Source organism: Erinaceus europaeus, chromosome 5, assembly GCF_950295315.1.
Source record: "Erinaceus europaeus chromosome 5, mEriEur2.1, whole genome shotgun sequence".
In the NCBI taxonomy this organism is placed as follows: domain Eukaryota; kingdom Metazoa; phylum Chordata; class Mammalia; order Eulipotyphla; family Erinaceidae; genus Erinaceus; species Erinaceus europaeus.
The window spans coordinates 57,481,375-57,505,281 of NC_080166.1; the positions used below are offsets into that span (position 1 = coordinate 57,481,375).

Here is a 23,907-nt window from a genome sequence, read left to right on the forward strand (position 1 = left end):
TCACCCCACTGTGACTGTACTGAGAAATTCAGTGAAGTCATATCAAAGGTCCACATTTAGCACCCTCCTCCTCCTCTTCTCCCTCTCCCTCATCCTTCTCCCTCATCCCTCTCCCTCTCCCTCATCCCTCTCCCTCATCCCTCTCCCTCATCCCTCTCCCTCATCCCTCTCCCTCATCCCTTTCCCTCTCCTTTTCTCTCCAGATTCTTCCAAAGGACCTCAGCCACAGGCAAGTGTCAATGGCAACATGCAGCTCCCCGGCCCCGCGGGCCAGCCCCCGGCCTCCGCCATCCCATCACCCAGTGCCAGCAAGCCTTGGCGGAGCAAGTCCATGAACGTCAAGCACAGTGCCACTTCCACCATGCTGGCAGTGAAGCAGCCCAGCCCGGCCACCTCCCCTCCACCCCCGGCTGCTGCAGCCACTGACAGGCTCAAGGCCCCTTGCTCAGAGGGTGGTGGCAAGACTCCTTCCTCAGGCCAGAAATCCATGCTGGAGAAGTTCAAGCTGGTCAATGCCCGGTCGGCTCTCCGCCCCCCACAGTCTGCAAGTTCGAGTCCCGGGGAAGGTGGGAAGGACGAAGATGCCTTTTCAGAGTCTGGAGAGATGGAAGGATTTCCCAGTGGCCTTCACTGCGGGGGCTCCACCAACAGCAGCCCCAAAGCATCCCCCAAGTTAACCCCTCCGAAAGCTGGGAGCAAACACCTCAACAATAAAAAGTCCCCGCTTCAGCTGAAGGACAAAGAGGACAAAAGCAGGGACAAAAGCAAAGAGGGTGGTGGTGACAAACCTCTCAAGGAGGACAAGGAGCCAGTGGCAGAGACGGCGCCCAAAAAGACGTCTAAAATAGCCAGCCTGATCCCAAAGGGCAGCAAGGCCTCAGGAGCCAGGAAAGAAAGTTTCATGCCAGCGTCCAGTGGCATCCCCAAGCCAGGTTCCAAGGTGCCCACCAAGCAGACTCTTTCTCCAGGCACCACGGGCAGCAAAGACTCTGAGAAATTCAGGACTAGTAAGGGAAGCCCTGCCCAGTCCTTTCCTAAGCCTACAGCCCCGGAAAAGACAAGCACAGCCAGCGGCCCTGCACCTTCGGAAGGGAGGGAAGGCGGCCAGGCCTCTCAGGCATTGCAGGGCAGTGGGCAGAGCCCAGGAAACGGAACTACCCAGCTCCAACAGCAGCCACACAGCCACCCCAACACCGCCACTGTGGCCCCTTTCATTTACAGGTAAGGACCCCTTTTTTTCTGTTTGTTTCTTTCAAGCCTTGCCTCCCCATTTGGACATGTCTCTCGTCCTCTTCTTTTATTTTATTTTATTTTGTTTTATTTTATTTTTTATTTAAGAAAGGAGACATTAACAAAACCACAGAATAAGAGGGGTACAATTTTGCACAATTCCCATAACCCAATATCCATATCCCATCCCCTCCCCTGATAGCCTTCCCATTCTCTATCTCTCTGGGATTATGGATCTAGGGTTGTTGTGGGTTGCAGAGAGTGGAAGGTCTGGTTTCTGTAATTGCTTCCCTGCTGAACATGGGCGTTGACTGGTCGATCCATACTCCCAGTCTGCCTCTCTCTTTCCCTAGTAAGGTGGGGCTCTGAGGAAATGGACCAGTCTGTCCAGGGAAGTCTGGTCAGCATCTTGCTGGCATCCGGAACCTGGTGGCTGAAAAGAGAGTTAACATACAAAGCCAAACAAATTGTTGAGCAATCATGGACCTAAAGACTGGAATAGTGCAGATGAAGTGTTGGGGGGTATTCCCTGCATGCTCTTGTGTACTTCTGCTTTCAGGTATATATTTTTCCCCTAGTTTATGGGCATGGGTGAACCTATGCTCTATCTCAGGGGACCTGGACTACATCTAGGTTTGGGGACTTTATTGGGGAGTGGACCACCTGGAATGGAATTAGAGAATCCTATGAAAGGAAAGGTCTCACCCGAGTGATGAAGCTGAAGGCTTGTCATTCCACACCTGAAGTCTCTGGACACAGTCTGAAGCGTCCTCTTCTTTAAATGTCTCTTTCATTATTTATTTACAGATTTATTATCCCGAATTATTAGACCAAGACAGCCAGAAATTGAGGGGAAGCTAGTGGGAGATACAGAGGGAGAGAGACAGAGAGACACCTGCAGCCCTGCTTGCTTCACCACTCCTTGTGACGCTATCCCTCCCCCTCCCCACTGCATGTGGGGACCAGGGGATCAAACCATCAAACCCGGGTCTTTGAGCATTATTTTTATTTACTTATGTACTTTTCACCACTCCTGTCGCCAAATGTCTGTGTCCCCTATCCCCACCCCCATAGATAAAAAATAGAGTTCTCCCACAGTCTTGGAAACAGGTTGACTACTCTTTTTTTTTTTTCACATTTGTATGTTCAATTGTCTATATTCTACATCTGACTGAAGCCATCCTGCAGTTGTCCTTCCCCTTCTGACTGGCTTCACTGAGTATCATCTTCTCCAATTCCATCCACTGTATCCCAAAGGACACATGATCATCCCCCCCTTTTTTTTAAAAAAAATTATTATTTATTTTCCCTTTTGTTGCCCTTTGTTGTTTTTCTTTTATTGTTGTTGTTGATGATATCATTGTTAGATAGGACAGAGAGAAATGGAGAGAGAGAGAGAGAGAGAGAGAGAGAGAGAGAAAGACAGACACCTGCAGACCTGCTTCACCCCGCCTGTGTAGAGACTCCCCTGCAGATCGGGAGGCGGGAGCTCAAACTGGGATCCTTACGCTGGTCCTGCACTTTGTGCCACGTGTGCTTAACCCGCTGTGCTACCGCCGTACTCCCAATCATCCCTTTATTATTGCTACATACTACTCTGTGGAGTAGATGGCCCATAACTTTTTTTAAAGAAGAATTTCTTTTTAAAAACCATCTTTTTAATTTTTATTTATTTATTTATTCCCTTTTGTTGCCTTTGTGGTAGTTATTGTTGTTGTTGTTGTTGGATAGGACAGAGAGAAATGGAGAGAGGAAGGGAAGACAGAGAGAGGAAGAGAAAGACAGACACCTGCAGACCTGCTTCACCGCCTGTGAAGCGACTCCCCTGCAGGTGGGGAGCTGGGGGCTCGAACTGTGATCCTTACGCTGGTCCTTGTGCTCTGCACCACATGCGCTTAACAGGCTGCTCTACCGCCTGACTCCCGCCCATCACTTTTTTTTATCCACTCCTCTGTTGCAGTCATCTGTTGGCTGTTTCCACGTTTCAGCTTTTGTGGATAAAGCTACTATGAACACGGGGCTGTATGTGTCCCTTTAAATCAGTGTTATTCTACCTTTTGGGGTATAGGCCTACTAGTGGACTTGCTGGCTCATAGGCCACCTTTGCTTGTGCATAAGTGTCAACATTTTTTTTTCCCCAGCTTAGTATCACTGGCTACATTTCTACATTTCTCCAGAGAGGCATCAGTGCACTTCACCCTCAACCAAACCATCACCCTAGCCCACCACTTACGTCCCCAACTCTCCTCTCCTGAAGACTCAAATCTGCTATGTTAACTATAGTCCATTGAGGATTTAGACTGGATTTTCATTGGTGTCTTTGTTTCTTAGAGACTTTCTGTGAGTGACATCATCTCATTTTGGTTTGGTTTTTAAATTGCTAACAGGATTATTGCTAGGGTTTAAGTGCCTGCACTGTGAATCCACTGGCCCTCTCCACCATTGCTTTTTTCTTTTTTCTTGCTGGTCTTTTAATAGGGCAGAAAGAAATTGAGAGGGAAGATGGAGCTAGAGGGAGAGAGATAGATACCAGCAGCCCTGTTTTATTGTGTCCTTCTGAAGCTTCCTTCCTGCAGGTGGGGATGGGGGCTTGAACCCAGGTCCTTGTGCATGGTAACTTGTACCATCACCTGGCCCCCTAGTTCATTCAGTTTTTGCTCTTCTCTTCCCTATCTGGCTTATCTAGCTCAACGTGATTCTAATGCTATCTGTATTTTGGTAAAGGAGAATATGCCACCATTTTTTTTTATAGCTTTATCCACTCTGTATCCTGCTGTTGGACACTTGGGTTGTCTCCAAATGTTGGCTGTTGCAAATAGCACTGTCAAGAATGTAGGTACACATCAGATCTTTTTTTCTTTTTTTATGTTTCTTGGACCATATGTGAGGCTGATCTTTCATGTTATCAGGAACTTCCAAGACAGTTGTAAACATTTCCACATCTGCCAATCCTTCCTACTAGAGGCATGGTCTCCATAGTTATGTGGGAACCATCTGTTGTTCTCAAAAGAGAGGCTTACAACTTCTTGATTCCATCCAGAAAAACCACCTGCCATGCTTTAGCTCTATCTCCCACCCCACTGTAAGTCTGTGAAGCTCTCAAAGTTAATAGTTATGTGTTGTAATTTAACTTAAAAAGGAGTTTGGGAGGGGGCTGCTGCTTCGTGTAAAAGGATTCACAGTGGGGAGCTGGGAACTGGTTTAAGCAATACAAGGTTTATTAGGGTGAAACAGGTAAAAGAAAAACAAACAGTTATTATCAAGGGTTAAGAGGTCGCTAGGTCCATAAAGTCTGACTAGAGTTGTCAAAAGTTTAGTCCTGTAAGATAAACAATTATCAGCTCTGGGAAAGGTTGCTCATGGCTGTAAAGGGGTCTAAAAGTTTACTGGCTAGCAGAGTTACACGTGTTCCGTTCCCAGGAGAAGTAGCCATGGCGAAGAAGTGACCTCTGCCAAGATGCTCCAGGAGAAAAAGCAGCAACCAAAGAGAGAGACCTGCTCCAAGTCCCAGTCTTTTATACATTCCCTTCTTTTTAGGTCCAGCCTCAGGGTGACGTCATTCATATGCTAATAGTCCCAAACTCCTGTTGAGGCCACAACATTTATGGACAGCAAAATAGAACATAAGTACCTTGGTTTTCTCCTCTCTAGTCTGTTACTGTGACTTATTAACTAATTACCTTTTAAAATCATTATGAGTTCTATAGAGTTTACAGGTGATTTTGCATTAGTCCCTGGAAAAAAAGAATACCAGAAGGCAGAGGAATAAATGTTGAATTGGACAGAGGTGGGTTTAATGGCCAGATCTGACACTTATCATCGCTACACCCTGAGACAAATTATTTAAGATTTTTTAGTATGGTTTTTCTCCAGCGGTCAATCAGGAGCCCATTGAATTGGGAAGACGACAGATGTAAAATGTATATGAACAGTCTATCTCAGCCTATTTTAAATGTTCACATAATGCTTTCTATAAGAAATCGTTGTCCCAACATTTAAAACATGCTAATTATTGGGGCCAGACATTGTTGGGTCTAGGAGAGCACTCCTGTTAACATACATGTGGAAACAGGCTCAAGGCCCCAGTCCCCCCCCACCACCACCACCACCTATGGGAGAAGCTTCACAAGCATTGGAACAGTGTGTTGCTGGTCTCTCTCTCAGACCTCTCCTTACTTCTCTCTTCTCCTCTCTCCCCTACTTTTCTGTCTTTATAAAGAAGAAAGGAAAGAAAATAAAGTGTGTGTGTGTGGTTCACAGAGCTAGGAAAAAGTTTCTAGGTTAAATAATAATCTTCAGGGCAGGGGTAGATAGCATAATGGCTATGCAAAGAGACTCTCTTGCCTGAGGCTCCAAAGTCCCAGGTTCAAACCCCCCCCCCCATAACAATGTAAACCAGAGCTAAGCAGTACTCTGGTAATAATAATAATAATAATAATAATAATAATAATAATAATATAACTTCATAGTTATTACGTCTGTTATTTGTAAATTTGTCTTGCATTATATCTAGTGTACTATTTAATACTTAAGAAAGTATGTGTGCTAGCTTTTTGTCTGTTTTTATTATCACTGGGGTTACCGCTGGGGCTCAGTGCCAGCACTATAAACCCACTGTTCCTGGTGGCTATTTTTCCTTTTTCTTTTCTTCTCCACCTTCTCCTTCTCCTCCTTCTTTTTCTCCTTCTTCTCCTTCTCTTTTTCTTTTGTCCTATTTTATTTGATAAAACAGAGAGAAATAGAGAGGGGGTGAGGAGAGAGAAGGATGAGGGAAAAGTCATAAAGCCTCAAATATACAACAGTCAGCACACATATGGGGTATTCAAAATATATTCTGTATAGACGTCAGTCGCTTCTAATCATCACAGATGGCACAGGAAAATGCAAATCTAGGTACAAAGAACATAGCTGTCATGTAGCAGACTTCTTTTTTTTTTTTTCTAGAAATAGCAACAGGCCTGGGCTTTGTTGTTTATTGGCAACAAATGTAATGTGGAGGCACATTTGAAAATACAGCTTTTGGGAGTCAGGTGGTAGCACAGAGGACCGGCCTAAGGATCCAGGTTCGAGCCCCCAGCTCCCCACCTGTAGGGGAATCACTTAACAGGCGGTGAAGCAGGTCTGCAGGTGTCTATCTTTCTCTCCCCCTCTCTGTCTTCCCCTCCTCTCTCCATTTCTCTCTGTCCTAGCCAACAACGACAACAGCGATAATAACTACAACACTAATAAAGACCAACAAGGGCAACAGAAGGGAATAAATAAATAAAAGAAAATACAACTTTCATATATAGCTACCAACAACAAAAACAAAATCAGTCGAGCTTAGAGGTTCAAGTGTGGATCAGTTGGGTAACCTTCTTAAGTCCTTCAGCTTGCTAGAGTTTCTGTTCCCTGCTTCACAGGGGAAATTATAGTGGTCTGGGAGGTGGCCCAGTAACTAAAATACTGGACTTAAAAACATGAAGTCCTGAGCTTGGTGTCCAGCACTTCATATGACAGAGTGTGATTTCTTTCTCTCTCTCTTTCTCTCTCTCTCTCTCTATCTGCTCTCATTAAGGTAGCACAGTAGATAAAGCATTGAACTCTCAAGCATGAGGTCCTAAATTCAGCTTCTGGCGATGCATGTGTTATAGAGTGATATTGTTCTGGTTCTTTCTCCCTTTTATTTCTCTCCTTCCTAAACAAATCCTTTTTTTTTTTTTGTAAACTGAAATGTAAAAAAAATCAAGTGATTTCAGTAAGCTGCTAAACAATACAGACTGTAGAATCTGAACCTCAAGTCCCTAACCTATAAAGTAGGAGTGGTAATAAAGTTCCTTCTTGGAGCTGAGTGGTGGCGCGCCTGGTAGAACGCATTTTTTTATAAAACACAAGGAACCAGGTTCAAGTCCCTGGTCCCCACCTGAAGGGGGAGGCATCACAGCGGTAAAGAGGGCTGCTGATAACTCTCTGCCTCTATACCCCTTCCTACTCAATTTCTCTCTGTCCTATCAAATTAAGTAGATAAAGGTTAAAAAAAATTGTAAAAAATCAAGTTTCTTCTTAAGGCTATTTGGAAGATGATGTAAATCAATATGTATGCAGGGCTTAACCTCCAAATTCTCTCAAGTTGTTTCTTTTTTTTTTCAATTTTTAAAAAATATTTATTTTCCCTTTTGTTGCCCTTGTTGCTTTCCATTGTTTTTGTTATTGTTGTTGTTATTGATGTTGTCGTTGTTAGATAGGACAGAGGGAAATGGAGAGAGGAGGGGAGGACAGAGAGGGGGAGAGAAAGACAGACACCTGCAGACCTGCTTCACCGCTTGTGATGTGACTACCCTGCAGGTAGGGAGCCGGGGGCTTGAACCGGTATCATTACGTCAGTCCTTGTGTTTTGCACCATCTGCGCTTAACCCGTTGTGCTACTGCCTGACTCCCTTTTTAAATTTTTTTATTGTCTTTATTTGTTTGATGGAGACAGCCAGAAATCAAGAGGGGAGAGGGAGAGAAACAGAGAGACACCTCCAGCCCTGCTTCACCACTCTGAAGACACATGAAGCCCTGCTCCCCCCCCCCCCCCCCACAGTTGGGGACCAGGGGCTTGAACCTGGGTTCTTGCTCACTGTAACATGTGTGCTCAACCAGGTGCGCCACCACCCAGCCCCTCAAGTGTAGTTTCTAATGTCTGATGACTAAGAACTTGTACCTCTTTTGGTTAAGACTAATATAACAATCTCCTATAGTTTTTAGCCTAGAGCTGGATTGCAAAGACATGATTTAGGCCTGTAAGCCATATTTTAGTTATTCTTATTTGTATTATCAGTCATATAAGGTTACTGAAGGTAGCTATACAGTAAGAAAATGTTCTTTGTCTACACATGATAAAATCACTTTTGAGACCTTTCATCAATCAGTTCAGAGTAATTTTGTTCATACTAATGTGAATTTGCTGGGGAGGGTGTAAAAGTAGTAATTATATATCATTTTTCCTCTTGTTTTTAGAAATTATTTTATTTCATATATTGTTGGATAAAGACAGAGAGAAATTGAGAGAAAAGGGGAAGATAGAGAGGGGAAAAGAGAGACACCTGCAAAAGCTTTATTTTATTTGTTAGAACTGAGAGAAATCTAGAGGGAAGGAAGATGAGGGAGAGACAGACACCTACATCTCTTTTTGACTGTTTGGCTTCTCCCCTACAGGTGGGGATCAAGGGCTTGAACCCAGGTCCTTGTGTATTGCAGTGTGTGTAGTTAACCAGGTGTGCTATCACCTGGCCCCATTTTTTTTTTTATTGCCATTCCGGTTATCACAATGAGATAACCATTTCTTCCAGCAGCTATTTTATTTTTGATAGAGACAAAAATTGAGAGGAAAAAGGGAGAGAAACAGAGAGACACCTACAGCTCTGCTTCCCCTCCTGTGACATTTCCCCCCTGTAAGTGTAGACCAGGGAGTATGAACCTGGTTCTCCCTCATAATAATGAATGCCCTTTACAAGGTCTCTGCTGCCCATTTCCAAGACACATGCTTGTTTTATTTTTATTTTTTTAACTGTCAGTAAAACACAGCAGCTGGGGAGTCAGGTGGTGGCACAGTGGGTTAAGCACACGTGGGGCAAAGCAGAAGGACTGGCGGAAGGATCCCATTTCGAGCCCGGGGCTCCCCACCTGCAGGGGAGGGTCGCTTCACAGGCGGTGAAGCAGGTCTGCAGGTGTCTTTCTGTCCCCTTCTCTGTCTTCCCCTCCTCTTTCCATTTCTCTCTGTCCTATCTAACAGCGACGACATCAGTAACAACAACAATAAAAAACAACAAGGGCAACAAAAGGGAAAAACAAAAAACAAACAAAAAAAGATGGCATCTGACCCTCTAGTTTATGTGATCCCCGAGGTCCTTGGAGCCTAACTGCTCCACCCTCATTTAAGAAGTCTTATTCACATCCTTTGTACATTTTTCTGCACTTGCCATTCATTCCGTAAGCTAACTGTTGACACTCTCTCAGTGACATTGCCTTTGACTGAGTGTTTAGTGCAAGTCTTCATGTTACAACATTTCTGGGCCAGTTCACATTTGAGCTTAGTAAGGGCCAAGGAGATATCTCAGTGTCAAGCATAGAGCTTGCTTGCCGAGGATCCCGGTTCAAGCCATGTCATTGCATGCACCCGATTTGTGTGTCCTCTTCCCACTGCCACCTCTCTCTCTCTCTCTCTCTCTCTCTCTCTCTCATTAAAATAATAAATAAAGGGGGCTGGATGGTAGTGCAGCGGGTTAAGTGCACATGGCATGAACCACAAAGACCGGCGCAAGGATCCCAGTTCAAATCCCCAGCTCCCTACCTGCAGGGGGGGGGGCAGGTATTTTACAAGCGGTGAAGCAGGTGTCTGTCTTTCTCTCCCCCCTCTGTCTTCCCTTCCTCTTTCAATTTTTCTCTGTCCTATCCAACAACAACAGCAATAACAACAATAACATGAACAACAAAATGGAGAAAATGGCCTCCAGGAGCAGTTATTTCATAGGATAGGCACCGAGCCCCAGTGGTAATCCTGGAGGCAGATAAATAAATAAATAAATAAATAAATAAATAAATAAATAAATAAATAAACAAACAGACAGATATAGAACTTATGGTAAAGTCTCAAAAAAGAAACACTGACTCCAACTTCCTTGAGAGGAAGAAGCAGAGATTTTATTTTAGTTCGGAACAGTGATAATCTTAAACTCACAACGTCGGCATAAGTATGCCTTGGAGCCCAAACCCTTCTCTGTGACAGCTTGCCTTCCTTTCCTCCCCAGATCTTTCTTAGAGAAATACCGAAGGGAATCTTTCTAGGAAAATTCTCACTGGAGAAATGATTGTTCTAGTTTTCAGTCTGATGCTGGGAAGTGCTGAATTGCTTTCAAATACTATAAATTTAACGTGATTCTATGCATTGTTATTTAGGTATGTTTAAGTAGAAATATATTTACAATTGAAAAATAATTTTCCTCTAGACCATGGGAAGATGACTGGCTGAAAGATGAACTTTCCCTATTTTTTGATATTTATTTATTTATTTATTTATTCTCTTTTGTTGCCCTTGTTGTTTTATTGTTGTAGTTATTATTGTTGTCTTCGCTGTAGGATAGGACAGAGAGAAATGGAGAGAGGAGGGGAAAATAGAGAGGGGAAGAGAAAGACAGACACCTGCAGACCTGCTTCACCACCTGTAAAGAGACTTTCTAGCAGGTGGGGAGCCGGGGGGGTAGAACCGGGATCCTTACACCGGTCCTTGCGCTTTGTGCCATGTGTGCTTAACCCTCTGCACTACCGCCTAACTCCCTGAACTTTCCCCATTTTTGAAATCTACTTTGATTTTGAGTATTTTAGGTTATGTTTTATTCCTTCTGAGTGTCTAGCATATGATCCATGGTAATCTTCCTTGCACACTGAATGCCCAGGGTCCTGTATATATATATATAGCATTGGGTTTGGAAGCTTAAGAGATTTTTGTGGTCCAAGAGGTGGCACAGTGAATGAAGCATTGGATGCTCAAGCATGAGGTCCTGAGTTCAATTCCCAACAGCACATGTACCAGGATGATATCTGGTTCTTTTTCTCTCCCCTCCTATCTTTCTCTTTAGTAAATAAATAAAATCTTAAAAAAAAAAGAAAAGAAAAAGAAAGTTAATAGATTTTAGCTTAGTCTTTCTTTCTAAATGAGAGGATACTCTCTAGTAATTTTTCAAACTCATTTATCATCACAGTGTGTTGAAAGTAGTCTTGAATATTTTTTAATATGTATTTATTCCCATTATGTTGCCCTTGTTGTTTTATTGTTGTGGTTAATATTGTTGTTGTTATTGATGTTGTCGTTGTTGGATAGGATGGAGAGGAATGGAGAGAGGAGGGGAAGACAGAGAGGGGGAGAGAAAGACAGACACCTGCGGACCTGCTTCACCGCCTGTGAAGCGACTTCCCTACAGGTGGGGAGCTGGGGGCCCAAACCGGGATCCTTACACAGGTCCTTTAGCTTCGCACCACCTGCGCTTAACCCCCTGCGCTACCGCCTGACTCCCTGTCACATGTATTCTTTCTGCTTGTGACAACTGAACACTTTTCTTGATCGCAGCGGGCTCCTTCTCAAGGGATCTGTGTTCACTTGCTACCTCCTTGCAGAATCACCTGCAAACACCTCGTTCAGTGGAACATTTGTCCTGGACTTGACTGTGCACACACCCCGCAGTCATCTTTTTTAGAGGTTCTCATTATTCTCTGCATTCATTAATATCATAGTTACAGAAAAGCACATGTGATGTCAACCACTTCCTGTTGTAGAGTTAATCTTCAGCTTCCTGAGAGCAGGGCAGGAGGTGTGTGTGTGTGTGTGTGTGTGTGTGTGTGTGTGTGTGTGTGTGTTTTAATAGTACAATAACTTTCGAAAGAGCTTCCCTGGGGGCTGGTCAGTAACACAGCAGGTTAAGCACACATGGTATGAAACTCAAGCAACAGCTTAAGGTTCCTGGTTCCAGCCCCCAGCTCCCCACCTGCGGTGGGGGGAGGTCACCTCACAAGCAGTGTAGCAGGTCTGCAGGTGTCTATCTTTCTCTACCCCCCCATCTTTTTCTTCCCCTCCTCTCTCAATTTCTCTCTGTCTTATCCAACAACAAGGACAGCAATGGTAACAATAAAAATAAAAAACCACCACAAGCGCAACAAAAAATGGAAAAAATGGCCTCCAGGAGCAGCGGATTCTTAGTGCTGGCACTGAGCTCCAGCAATAACCCTGGAGGCAAAAAAAAAAAAAAAAAACTTCCCTGTCATAGCCACCAAAATATTTAAAAAAAAAAAACCCTGCTAGATGAAATCTCATTACTAGAAAAACACACACACTGTCGAAATATACAAAAGGATATAAATTATTCTGGAAGTCTCTTTCTTCCTATGAACAGAAGTGCTTAGAAGAAGATAAACAGACTTAAAATATTTAGAAATGAAATGATAGCTCCTTTTTTAAGGCATTCACTCTATTTTCTTAGTTTCTTCTTGTGTCAATGACTACCTATAGGGAATTGGGTAGTGGCGCAGCACGTTAAGCGCATGTGGCACAAAGCACAAGGACCAGCAGAAGGATCCTGGTTCAAGCCCTGGCTCCCCACCTGCAGGGGAGTCGCTTCACAAGCGGTGAAGCAGGTCTGCTGGTGTCTGTCTTTCTCTCCCCTACTCTGTCTTCCCCTCCTCTCTACATTTCTCTCTGTCCTATCCAACAACGATATCAGTAACAACAACAGTAAGAACTACAACAATAAAACAACAAGGGCAACAAAAGGGAATAAATAAATAAATATTTGTAAAAAAGAAAATCTCTATAAAACACCAGGGAGGGTTAAATGTTCTTAGACCCAATACTTCGTAGACTTTCCATTGATCATGACATAGAAGGAAAAAGCCAGGGAAAAGGAAGATAGCATAATGGTTATGCAACGAGATTCTCATGACTTAGGCTCCATTGTCCCAGGTTCAATCCCCCACACCTCCATAAGCCAGAGCTGAGCAAGGCTCTGGCTGGGGTTATGGATCTACCTGCCAACATCCAAGTCCAGCAGAGAAGCAATTACAGAAACCAGAACTCCCACCTTCTGCACCCCATAGAGAATTTGGGTCCATGCTCCCAGAGGGATAAAGAATAGGGAAGCTTCCAATGGAGGGGATGGGACATGGAACTCTGGTGGTGGGAACTGTGTGGAATTGTACCCCTGTGATCTTACAGTCTTGTCATAATTATTAAATCTCTAATAAAATTAAAAGAAAGGAAAGGGAAAACGCTAGAAGAAAAGAGCTTGATAAAAGATTCCACTAGGAATAGAAAGCTTCCCAGCAGTGAACCAGATTTGGTGCGCTAAAACATCCAAAAAAAGAGGCAGGGAGGGGACAGAATTATTTTTAGCTGTTGTAATCAGGAAAAGTGGCACTTGAGCTGAGCTCTGAAAAAGAGGTGAGATTTGAGCATTGAGAAAGGGAAGAGCACAGGGTGGAGATACCCCGCTGCAGGAGCAGCATAAACACACGCTAAGCAAGGCCGTGCACACCTGAGTCTGTTCACCTGAAACAAAAAGCCTGGATGGAGCAGAAATTACTAGACAGGAGGATAGTCGTGGGGGCTATGCGGAACACCCTTGGGAAGCCTTTGCAGAAAACTACTTCGTTATAAGTGTCACTGGAGAGATCAGGACAGGAGGAACCACAGCAAGGGACTTTCGATAGGTTTCCTTTTTAAGTCTGGAATTGAGGGTAGTGTTGATAAGCAGTAACAAAAGGGGTGAAAAGACCAGAATCGGCACAAATTCTACAATTCACTTTCTGATCTGGGTGTCTACCATTCATGCTGTCTGTGTATGCATTCAGCTTGTTGGTTTTCCTTGCCCAGAGTTCAAAGAGGATTGTCTTAGCACCTTCACAGCTTCAGATAAAAGTGCCTCCCTGATCCTCATGTAGGATTATTCTTCCGGGACCAGGTGGTGGTACACCTGGTTGAGTACACATGTTAAAATGTGCATGGGCCCGGGTTCGAGCCCCCAGTCCTCACCTGAGGGGGTAAGCTTCAGGAGGGATGAAGCAGGGCAGCAGGTGTCTCTCTCTCTCTCCCTTTCTGTCTTTCCACTGCCCTCTCAATCTCTGTCTCTCTCCAATAATAAATAAGTAAACAATTTAAAAATGATGTATAATGTGGACACTTGACTATACTAGGTCCTAAAAGACAAAGAATATAAAAACACTAGCTTTAGAACTGCTGGCTTGGGACTTGGGTGGTAGCGCAGTGGGTTAAGTGCAGGTGGCACAAAGCAAAGCGCAAGGACCAGCATAAGGATCCCGGTTTGAGCCCCTGACTCCCCACCTGCAGAGGAGTCGCTTCACAGGCGGTGAAGCAGGTCTGCAGGTGTCTGTCTTTCTCTCCCCCTCTCTGTCTTCCCCTCGTCTCTCCATTTCTCTCTGTCCTACATAACAACAATGAAGTGGAGAACATGATACCTTCATGCAAATAAAGTCTTTGAGAAACCTGCAGCGACAGTGTCACAGATGATGCCACCATTGTTGTTTGTTGAGAGCTGAGCATTACTGCTGATTTCCTGGGTGCTTGGTCTTTTCCTAGGTTTGATAAGTACCATCACAAACCTAGCAGTTTAGACTACCACTTCACACAGCAATATTAATACAGGCTTATTGATGGAGCTCGGTGCCTGCGGGGTCTCTCTCTCTCTCTCTCTCTCTCTCTCTCTAGCTTCTGGGGTTATCACTGGGGCTCAGTGCCTGCACTACAAATCCACTGCTCCTGGTGGCCATTTTTTCACATTTTATTGGATAGAGACAGAGAAAATGAGAGAGGAGGGAGAGATAGAGAGCTGTGGGCTCAAACTTGGATCCTTGCACAAGTTCTTGTGCTTAGTATATGGGCACTTAATCCAATGTGCCACCCACCACCCGGCCCCTGAGAAACTCTATAGCTCCATCCCAGTGATCTTTTTTTAAAAATTAATTTATTTTCCCTTTTGTTGCCCTTGTTGTTTTTTATTGTTGCTGTCGTTGATGTTGTTGTTGTTGGATAGGACAGAAAGAAATGGAGATAGGAGAGGAATACAGAGAGGGGGAGAGAAAGATAGACACCTGCAGACCTGCTTCACCACCTGTGAAGTGATTCCCCTGCAGGCAGGGAGCCGGGGGCTCGTACACCGGTCCTTGTGCTTTGTGCCACGTGCGCTTAACCTGCTGCGCAACTGCCCAACTACCGGTCTTTTTTCTCATACAGAGAAATAGAGGGTGGGGGAGAGAGAGAGAGAGAGAGGAAGAGAGAGAGAGAGATCTGCAAGACTATCCCATTGCTCAAGAAGCTTCTCCCTTCTAGATAGGTATGGGAGCTTGAACTCTGGTCACTGAGCATAGTGTTTGCTCTACCAAGAGAACAATGGAGACTCATGCATAAGCTTTATAGCCAACTTTTTCTGGAGTTGATGTAAGACAGGCACTCTCAGGGGCCAAGTCAAACCACGGCGGCTTTTTTTTTTTTTTGATCTTTTCAAATTTCTCTTGGAAAAAGCAGTTTTCCAATCCATATTGTATTTATTTATTCATTTTTTCCAATGAGAAAGAGATACAGAGAGAAAGAGAAACCAGAGCACTGCTCAACTCAGGCTGATGGTGGTGCTGGGGACTGATATGGGACTGCAGACCCTTGGGCAGGAAAAGTCTTTTGCATAATCATTATGCTGTCTCCCCCTGCCCACAGGGGCAAAAAAAAAAAAAACGGTTTAATCACAGAAAATTTGCAAGACTGATGCAGAGGACTTCATATCCACTTTATTCAGATCACTTAGAAAGCTTACTTATCCTGATGACATTGCTTTTAATAATCCAGGACAGTGGTATTTTTTTAATATTCTTCAACTTGAAGCAATTCTTTGGCCTTTCATTACCTGTCATAATATGTGTGTGTGTGTGTCTGTCTGTCTGTCTCTCTGTGTGTGATCCTATCAGGTGTCATACAATATTGATATCTCACATTTTGTTGGTATCAGACTGTTCATTTGGTTAGTATAATATCACAGTTTCTTTATTGAGGGAATCACCAGGGATTTCCTCAATAAAGAAATTAAAAAATAAATATATACTACTTATTATTGGCTTAGTAGCTGAGCTACCTGTTAGCTAAGAAAATATTAAATGGAGTACAGTATATTCAATGCTTATAGTTTTTTGGATAGAATTGAGCTATAGCAAAGTGTGTAATAGAATACACTTTCTTTAATTTTTTTTTTGTTGTTGATTTAGTAATGAATGACAAGATTGTCCTATAAGAGGGGTACAGTTTCACACAGTTCCCACCACCAGTTCTGTGTCCCATTCTCTCCATTCGAAGCTTCCCTATTCTTTATGCCTCTGGGAGTATGGACCCAAATTCTTTATGGGGAGCAGAAGGTAGGAGGTCTGGCTTCTGTAATTGCTTCTCTGCTGGATGTTGGCAGGTGGATCCATACTCCCAGCCTCTCTCTCTTTCTTTCTTTCTTTCTTTCTTTCTTTCTTTCTTTCTTTCTTTCTTTCTTTTTTGCTTCCAGGGTTATCATTGGGGCTTGGTGTCTGCACCACGAATCCACTGCTCCTGGAGGACATTTTTTTCCTTTTTTTTTTTGTTGTTGCCCTAGTTATTACAGCCCCTGTTGTTGTTGTTATTGTTTTCATTGATGCTGCTGGATAGGACAGAGAGAAATGGCAAGAGGAGGACAGACAGAGAGGAGGAGAGAAAGATAGACACCTGCAGACCTGCTTCACCGCTTGTGAAGCCACTCCCCTGCAGGTGGAGAGCCCAGAGGCTTGAACCAGGATCTTTATTTGGGTTCCTTGGCTTCCTGTCATGTGTGTTTAACCTGCTGCGCTATCACCGGACTCTCCTCCCCACCCCACCCCACCCCCAATCCTGTTTCTATCTTTCCCTAGTGGGGCAGGACTCTGGACAGGAGGGGTTCCAGGACACATTGGTAAGGTCATCTGCCCAGGGAAGTCAGATATCTTCATGGTAGCATCTGCAACTTGGTGGGCGAAAAGCATTAAGATATAAAGCAGAACAAATTGTTTAATAAACAGAAACGTAAAGGGAAGAGTATAGCAGGTGAGATCTGAGGTCTTCAGGTTGGAAGAAGCTAGGAAGTCTGTTTTAGGTATATTCCAAGAGAGCCGTGACTGTACTGATATTTGCCTGTACCATGGGCATCCAGGTTCAAGTAGAACTTAAAGAGTCTCCTGGTTTATTATCAGAGAATTACTCAACTCTGGTGTAGGATGGTATTGGGGATTGAAATTGGAGCCCCAGGGACCTCAATTGTGGAAGCCCATTACAGAAACAACTGTGCTTTCTCCCCTGATCCTAGTCATTAAAGTTTAATTCAACTACATGAGAGCTGTCTTGATCAATTCTAGATACTGTAAAAAAAAAAGAGAGAGAGAGAGAGAGAGAAAGAAAGAAAAGAAAGAAAAGAAAAGAAAAGGACTAGCCGGCTAAAACAAACAAACAAACAAAACCCTTTATTGCTCACCTTTCTGGAGGTTAGGAAATTCAGGAGCAAAGAGCTGGCAGATTTATCTGCTAAGGGCCTACTTCCTTTCTTCACAGAGAAGACAAGGACAACCTCTGGGGTCTCTTTCAGGTCCAAGGGCACTAATCCCTTTCATGAGTGCCACACCCTCATCGCCTCCTCACCTCCACTGCTGCCGGGTTGAAGAGTACATATTAACAAATAAATGTAATTGTGTTTGGGGTGGAAAGTAAGCAGCCAGTCTGTAACTATAGGATTGTCCCAAAATCAAAGTAATAAGCCTACTGGTCAAACTACAGGTGTCATACTTTGGGCACATATGAACTAAAATTGACATTTGTGTTTATCCTTGGTGAAGACTGGACTTTTTTAAAAATATATTTTATTGGGGCATTAATGGTTTACAGTCGACAGTAAACACAATAGTTAGTACATGCATCACATTTCGCAGCTTTCCACATAACAGTACAACCCCCACTAGGTCTTCCTCTGCCATCATGTTCCAGGACCTGAACCCTACACTCCATACCAGAGTCTTTTACTTTGGTGCAATACACCCACTCCGGACTAGACATTTAATCATTGTGAATTAACAGACACTAGGTAGCTTCCTAGCTTAGTAGAACTCTAAAAAGGTTAAGTGTTTCTCCTTCTTCTTCTCCTCCTCCTCCTCCTTTTCCTTTTTCTTCTTTTCCTTCATCTCCTTCTCTTTCTCTTCCTCCTCCTCCTTCTCTTCCTTCATTTCCTGCTCAGTCTTCTTTTCTTCCTCCTCCTCCACTTTCTTCTTCTCCTCATCCTCCACTTTCTTTTCCTCCTTCTCCTTCTCCTCCTCCACTTTCTTCTGCTCCTCTTCCTCCTTCTCCTTTTTCTCCTCCTCCTCCTTCTCTTTTCCCTTCTCCTTCTCCTCCCGCTTCTTCTCCTCTTCCTTGTCCTCCTCCTTCTCTTTCTTCTTGTCCTCCTCCTTCTCCTCCTCCTTTCTCCTTCTCCTCTTCCTCCTCCTCTTTCTCCTCTTCCTTCCTTTTTCCCAACTGCGTCTTACTATATGTTAAAGTGATCAGCATAGAGTTGTGTCTTCTGAATGTTTTTAAAGGACATCATATGATTCACTCCTTCTGTTTTTCCAGTCAGTCTGAGAGAAATGTACTATCAGATTTTGTAGTAGTGAGAGACGCCACTGCAGTATTTGCCATGCTTGTCCAAACTGTATCTTTCTGCTCATAGAATTCATTAAAGTCTTCATAAAATGGTTCATGAGTTGAAGAAAAAAAAAACATGCAGAAAAAATAGAGAACATATCAGTCGTCTTCAGAGATTTTATCTGAACTTCTATGATCGTTTACATCAAGTTAATTTTTTGACCAGTTCACATTGATTATATCTCTGGAGGCTAAAATTTAAATCTGAGTCTAGGGGACTAGTGGTGGTACACTCAGTTGAGTGCGCATGTTACAGTGCACAAGGACCCAGGTTCAAGCCCCTGGTCCCCACCCACATGGGAAAGCTTCAGGAGCGGTGAAGCAGGTCTACAGATGTCTCCCCCCCACCACCACCACCATTTCCCTTTTCCCCTCTAAATTTCTCTTTGTCCTATCAAATAAAGTTAAAAATAATAAAATACATGGTTTTTTAAAAAACAAACAAACAAAAACCAATGGACACAGGGCTTTTAGGCGGTTATCTCCATGAACTGTTTCTTATAATTCTGTTTGTGAGAGAGCTGTCTGTGATGACTAACCAGGCAGGATGATGAGTAGACCCTGGCTCAGAGCCAGTGCACTGAGGCATTGTGCTTTGCTGGTGCTTTCTGGAAGGCAGCCAATAAGTTCCCCACCTCCCCAACCCTCCCAGGGCCCTGGCTCTCATTGCAAACTCATCTTGGAAACTGCTTCAGCGAGAAAGAAACCCCCTTCGCTAGCTCTTTCTCCCTTCATTCAGAGGCAGCAGTCTAAGGAACACATCAGGGATGTCCAGTGAGCCTGGCCTGCTGTGGTCTTTAAGAGATGAGTATGGGGTTGGGGAGACAGCATAATGGTTCTGCAAAAGACTTTCATGCCTGAGGCTCCAAGCTCCCAGGTTCAATCCCCTGAACCACCATAAGCGAGAGCTGAGCAGTGCTCTACTAAGAAAACCAAAAATAATAAAAAGAAATAAGTAAATAATAAAGTTCAGGGCTAGGGGAATAGCACAATGGTTCTGCAAAAGACTTTTATGCCTGAGGTTCCAAGCTCCCAGATACAATCCCTAGCACCACAAGTCAGAGCTAAACAGTGTTCTGGTGTTTTTCTCTGTATCTCTCTCATTTAAAAAAAAATACCAATAAAATATTTGAGAGGGGAACAAAAAAAGAGATGAAAGGGGGAAAGACTGTGGACAGCATTGGAGAAACTGGGGGCCAGAGAAGGCAAGATTGCACTGAGAGGCGGTACATTGCCCACCTTTTATTTGATTTTGCTTTGCTGTTGTTTCATTTATTTTATTTTATTGTTATATTTGATAGGACAAGGAGAATTGAGAGGGGAGACGGAGGTGAGGTGAGACAGAGCCCTACAGTCCTTCTTCACCACTTGTGAAAGTTCCCCACTGCAGTTGGGAGCAGGGGTTTGAACCCAGCTCCTTGAGCACTGCTATGTGTGTCAACCAAGTTCACCACTGTCTGGCCCACATGTCTCCAGAGAACACCTTTTCAGAATTTTGGCAATAATAGCCCTTGAGCTCATAGTTTGACCAGGTGAATTTGCTGTTGTTGCTGCTGTCTTTGTAACTATGGCTTTGGGATCTGGGCAATGGTACACCCAGTTAAGCACACATAGTACTAAGCGCAATGACATACACAAGGACCCGGGTTCAAGTCCCCACTCCTTACTTACAGGAGCGATGCTTCACAAGTGGTGAATTAGGTCTGCAGGTGTGTATCTTTCTCCCTCTCTCTCTCTATCTCCCCCTCCTCTCTCAATTTCTCTCTTGACCTATCCAATAAAATGGGGAGGGGAGCAGTGGATTTGTAACCCTGGAGGCAAAAAAAATAGAGGCAACTATGGTTTTGTGCACAATTGACCTCATATTCTCACAGAAATATATTTGTCTTTGCTTTTGGAAATGAGCAAGTTAAGGTTCTGAGAGGTAACATCACTCAGCAAGGTCAAATTAGCTATTAGTTGCTTAGTGAAAGAACCTAGTTTTACCTCCAAACCCACACACAAACCAATGTACCAAGTTTCCCTCCATACCTTTCCCATCAAAGATGCTATTTTATGGTCACTGCTTAACAGATTTTTGTTTCATCCTATGTTGTGTTCTTTTTGTCAGTATCTTAGTCCATGCTATGGATATTTCTAGGGTGTGGAGGTTTGAATAGCATATACATCAGTCCTCAAGCTGCATCTGGAAGGATTATGGAGGTCAGGTGGTGGTATACCTGGTTAAACAATCACATTATAGTGTACAAGGACCCAGACTCAAACCCCTGGTCTCTACCTTGCACACTGTAATGTGTGTGTGCTTAACTAGGTGCTTCACTTCCTGACCCTTAGGAATTTTAAACTTTATTCAGGAAAATTGAGAGCACTCACATGTTGGAGTACATGTGGGGAGAGAGAGAGGAAGAGAGAGAGAGAGAGAGAAGAAAATCTGAGAGCCTTTACTCACATGATAGCAGACCCACCTAGGGAGGGAGGGAGGGAAGGAGATAGATAGATAGATAGATAGATAGATAGATAGATAGATAGATAGATAGGGAAAAGGGCCTGAGAGCCCTTACTCACATGATGGCAGACCACCCACCTAAGGAGGGAGGGAGGGATGGAGAAGGAGAGAGAGGGAGAGAGAGGGAGGGGGAGAAGGAGAGAAAGAGAGAGAGAGAGAGAATGAGAAGTAGATTTTTAATTATTATGAGAATACAATTTTGGCTTGAGTATACACATTTCCATGTAAAACACGTGCGTTCAAACACTCAGGTCCCACCTGAAGGGGGAACCTTCATGAATAGTGATTCAGGGCTGCAAATGTCTCACTTTCTTCCCCATCTCTATCTCTCCCTCTCCCCTCAACCTCTCTGTCTCTATTCAGTAAACACACACACACACACACACACACTTTGACAAGACTCGCTAAAACCCCAGAAAAAATGTTGAATCTTTCCAAGTCTTTTCCCCCTTAAAATGAAACCAGCTGTTAGCAGTCTCAAGAGCTCACACTGAAGAGCTGACTTCCAACCTCCTTCCTACTTGAGTCGCAATAGACAGAAGGTCATGAAATTTCTCTATAGACAGAGGACATTGGAGTCCTCCAGTCAGGAAGCGACATTTGCATGGCTGTCTCAAGAGAGCAACTGTCCAGTGAGTTCTACCCCTTCTAGAGAACTGTGGAGAGTCCCTGGTGATGGCAAAGACTGTATATTTTCTCTCTTCTTGGTTGATTTCAGAGCACAATCAGAAAATGAAGGCACTCCTTTGCCATCCACCGATGCCTGCACCAGCCCCACGAAAATGGATTTGTCTTACAGTAAGACTGCCAAGCAGTGCCTAGAGGAAATATCTGGTAAGTAGCTTAAGGGACAGGCAGATTCGGCCTCAGAATGGCTGCAGTCTCTCCATGATACAAAAATGTATTATTCAGGGCATTGGGTGGTAGTGCTGTGAGTTAAGCGCAGGTGGCACAAAGCACAACCACCAGAGTAAGGATCCCGGTTCGAGCAGCTGGCTTCCCACCTGCAGGGGAGTTGTTTCCCAGGCAGTGAAGCAGGTCTGCAGGTGTCTCTCTGTCTTCCCCTCATCTCTCAATTTCTCTCTGTCCTATCCAATGACAACAAGAATAACTATAACAGGGAGTCAGGCGGTAGTGCGGCGGGTTAAGTGCTGGTGACACAAAGCACAACGACTGGCATAAGGATTCAGGTTCAAACTCCGGGCTCCCCACCTGCATGGGAGTTGCTTCACAGGCAGTGGATCAGGTCTGCAGGTGTCTATCTTTCTCTTCCCTTCTCTGTCTTCCCCTCCTCTCTCCATTTCTCTCTGTCCTATCCAACAACAACGATATCAATAATAACTACAATGTCGGGCTGAGCTTCACTGATGGGAGACAGACGACCAGGGACTCATGGTTGAGCTGTAGGCAGTATCTCTTTATTCATGCAGGACGCAGCACAATTTAAGCCGAGCTAAGTTAAACTAAAGCTAAGTTAAACTAAAGTTAAACTAAGTTAAACTAAAGTTAAACTAAAGCTAAGTTAAACTAAAGGTACTCTAAAACTCACAATGCTGTCTTTATATATACTTGCCAAGCAGGGTGGAAACAGGATGTGACATAGAGAGGGTGGAGAGAAAAGTGACTGGTGAAAATCAGAGTGTGACAAGGAGGGGGCGGAGCAGGCGAGAATCCTATCACTGAACCACCAATGCCCTGGAGGGAGGGTGGTGCTTGTTAACAGTGGTTATGTAAATAGAATGAAGTGGTTATGTAAATAGAATAGTGTTAGGGGATAGCAGGGGGGATTTAAACCAAATGAAACAGAAGGGGTCTCATGCATACCAACACTCATACAACAACAACAACAACAACAACAATAACAACAAAAAAGAAAAGGGAATAAATAAATATTTCAAAAAATCTTTTTAAAATGTATTATTCAACTGTATCTGACTGTACTACTTGTGTTTTATGGAAATGCTGACTGTGTACACCCCGCGCTTGTGAGATGCTCTGAGGATTTTGCTTAGGTTCATCTTTCTTGCTCTATAAAGAAGTCTTTGGGGGAGGGGGATGATGCATCCGCACATAGTACTAAGTGCAAGGACCCATGTGAGGACTTAAATTCAAGCCCCTGCTCCCCACCTGCAGTGGGGATGCTTCACAAGTGGTGAAACAGGTCTGTAGGTGTCTCTCTCCCTCTCTCCCTTCTCTATTTTCCTCTTCCCTCTTGATTTCTCTCTTTCCTTTCCAATAAAATGAAAAAATTGGCTGCCAGGAGCAGTGGTGCTGGTACTGAGCCCCAGGGATAACCCTTGAAGCAAAACAGAGAGAGAGAGAGAGAGAGAGAGGAAATTCTGTGTGAGTTGGGTGGTGGAACACCCAGTTAAGCACACACTTTACCATGCCCCAAGGACCCAGGTTCAAGCTTGTCCTTCGCACCTACAGAGAGGAAGCTTCATGGGGGGGGGGTGGCTCAGTGCTGCAGATATCTCTCCTTTTGTTTACCTTTATCTCTCTGACTTATCTACCCAAGAAATGGGAAAGATAGGAAAAAAAAATCCAACAGGAATCAGTGGTTTATGCAGACACCTAGCCTCAGAAATAACCCTGATGACCCTCTCACCAACTACCCCCCCCCAAAAAAAAAAAGAATTCTTAGCAGGCTCGATTGTCCTCCCTGGTCAACTAGAAATATCAAAGGAGACCACCTGGGACCACAACAAGACAGGACTAGAACGACTTCAGGAACCCACCAAATCACCGGTGAGTGCGAGCACGTGTGGCTGGTGGACAGAGAGGAGCCTAGGGAGAGATTAAGTGGCTGGTAACAGTCTGGCAGTTTACCAGTTGAGACACCACCTCCAGTCTGTTTCATCAACAAAAAGACGGCTAAAGGGAGGAGAGGACTCCCCTGAGACTCACCAAATACAACTGTGAGTCTCAGGGGAGCAGT

The 23,907-nt window shown here is 44.1% G+C and overlaps 1 protein-coding gene across 6 annotated transcripts in view; it reads left to right on the top strand.

Annotated features, from left to right (window-relative positions):
• Positions 1 to 23,907, top strand: part of NAV3 (neuron navigator 3) — a 666,403-nt gene that overhangs the window by 418,376 nt on the left and 224,120 nt on the right. For all 6 annotated transcript variants that reach the window (XM_060191355.1, XM_060191352.1, XM_060191353.1 and 3 more), the window contains 2 exons: positions 204 to 1,221; positions 21,688 to 21,803. In XM_060191355.1, coding sequence (XP_060047338.1) covers positions 204 to 1,221; positions 21,688 to 21,803 — 1,134 coding nt within the window. The remainder of the gene's footprint in view (positions 1 to 203; positions 1,222 to 21,687; positions 21,804 to 23,907) is intronic.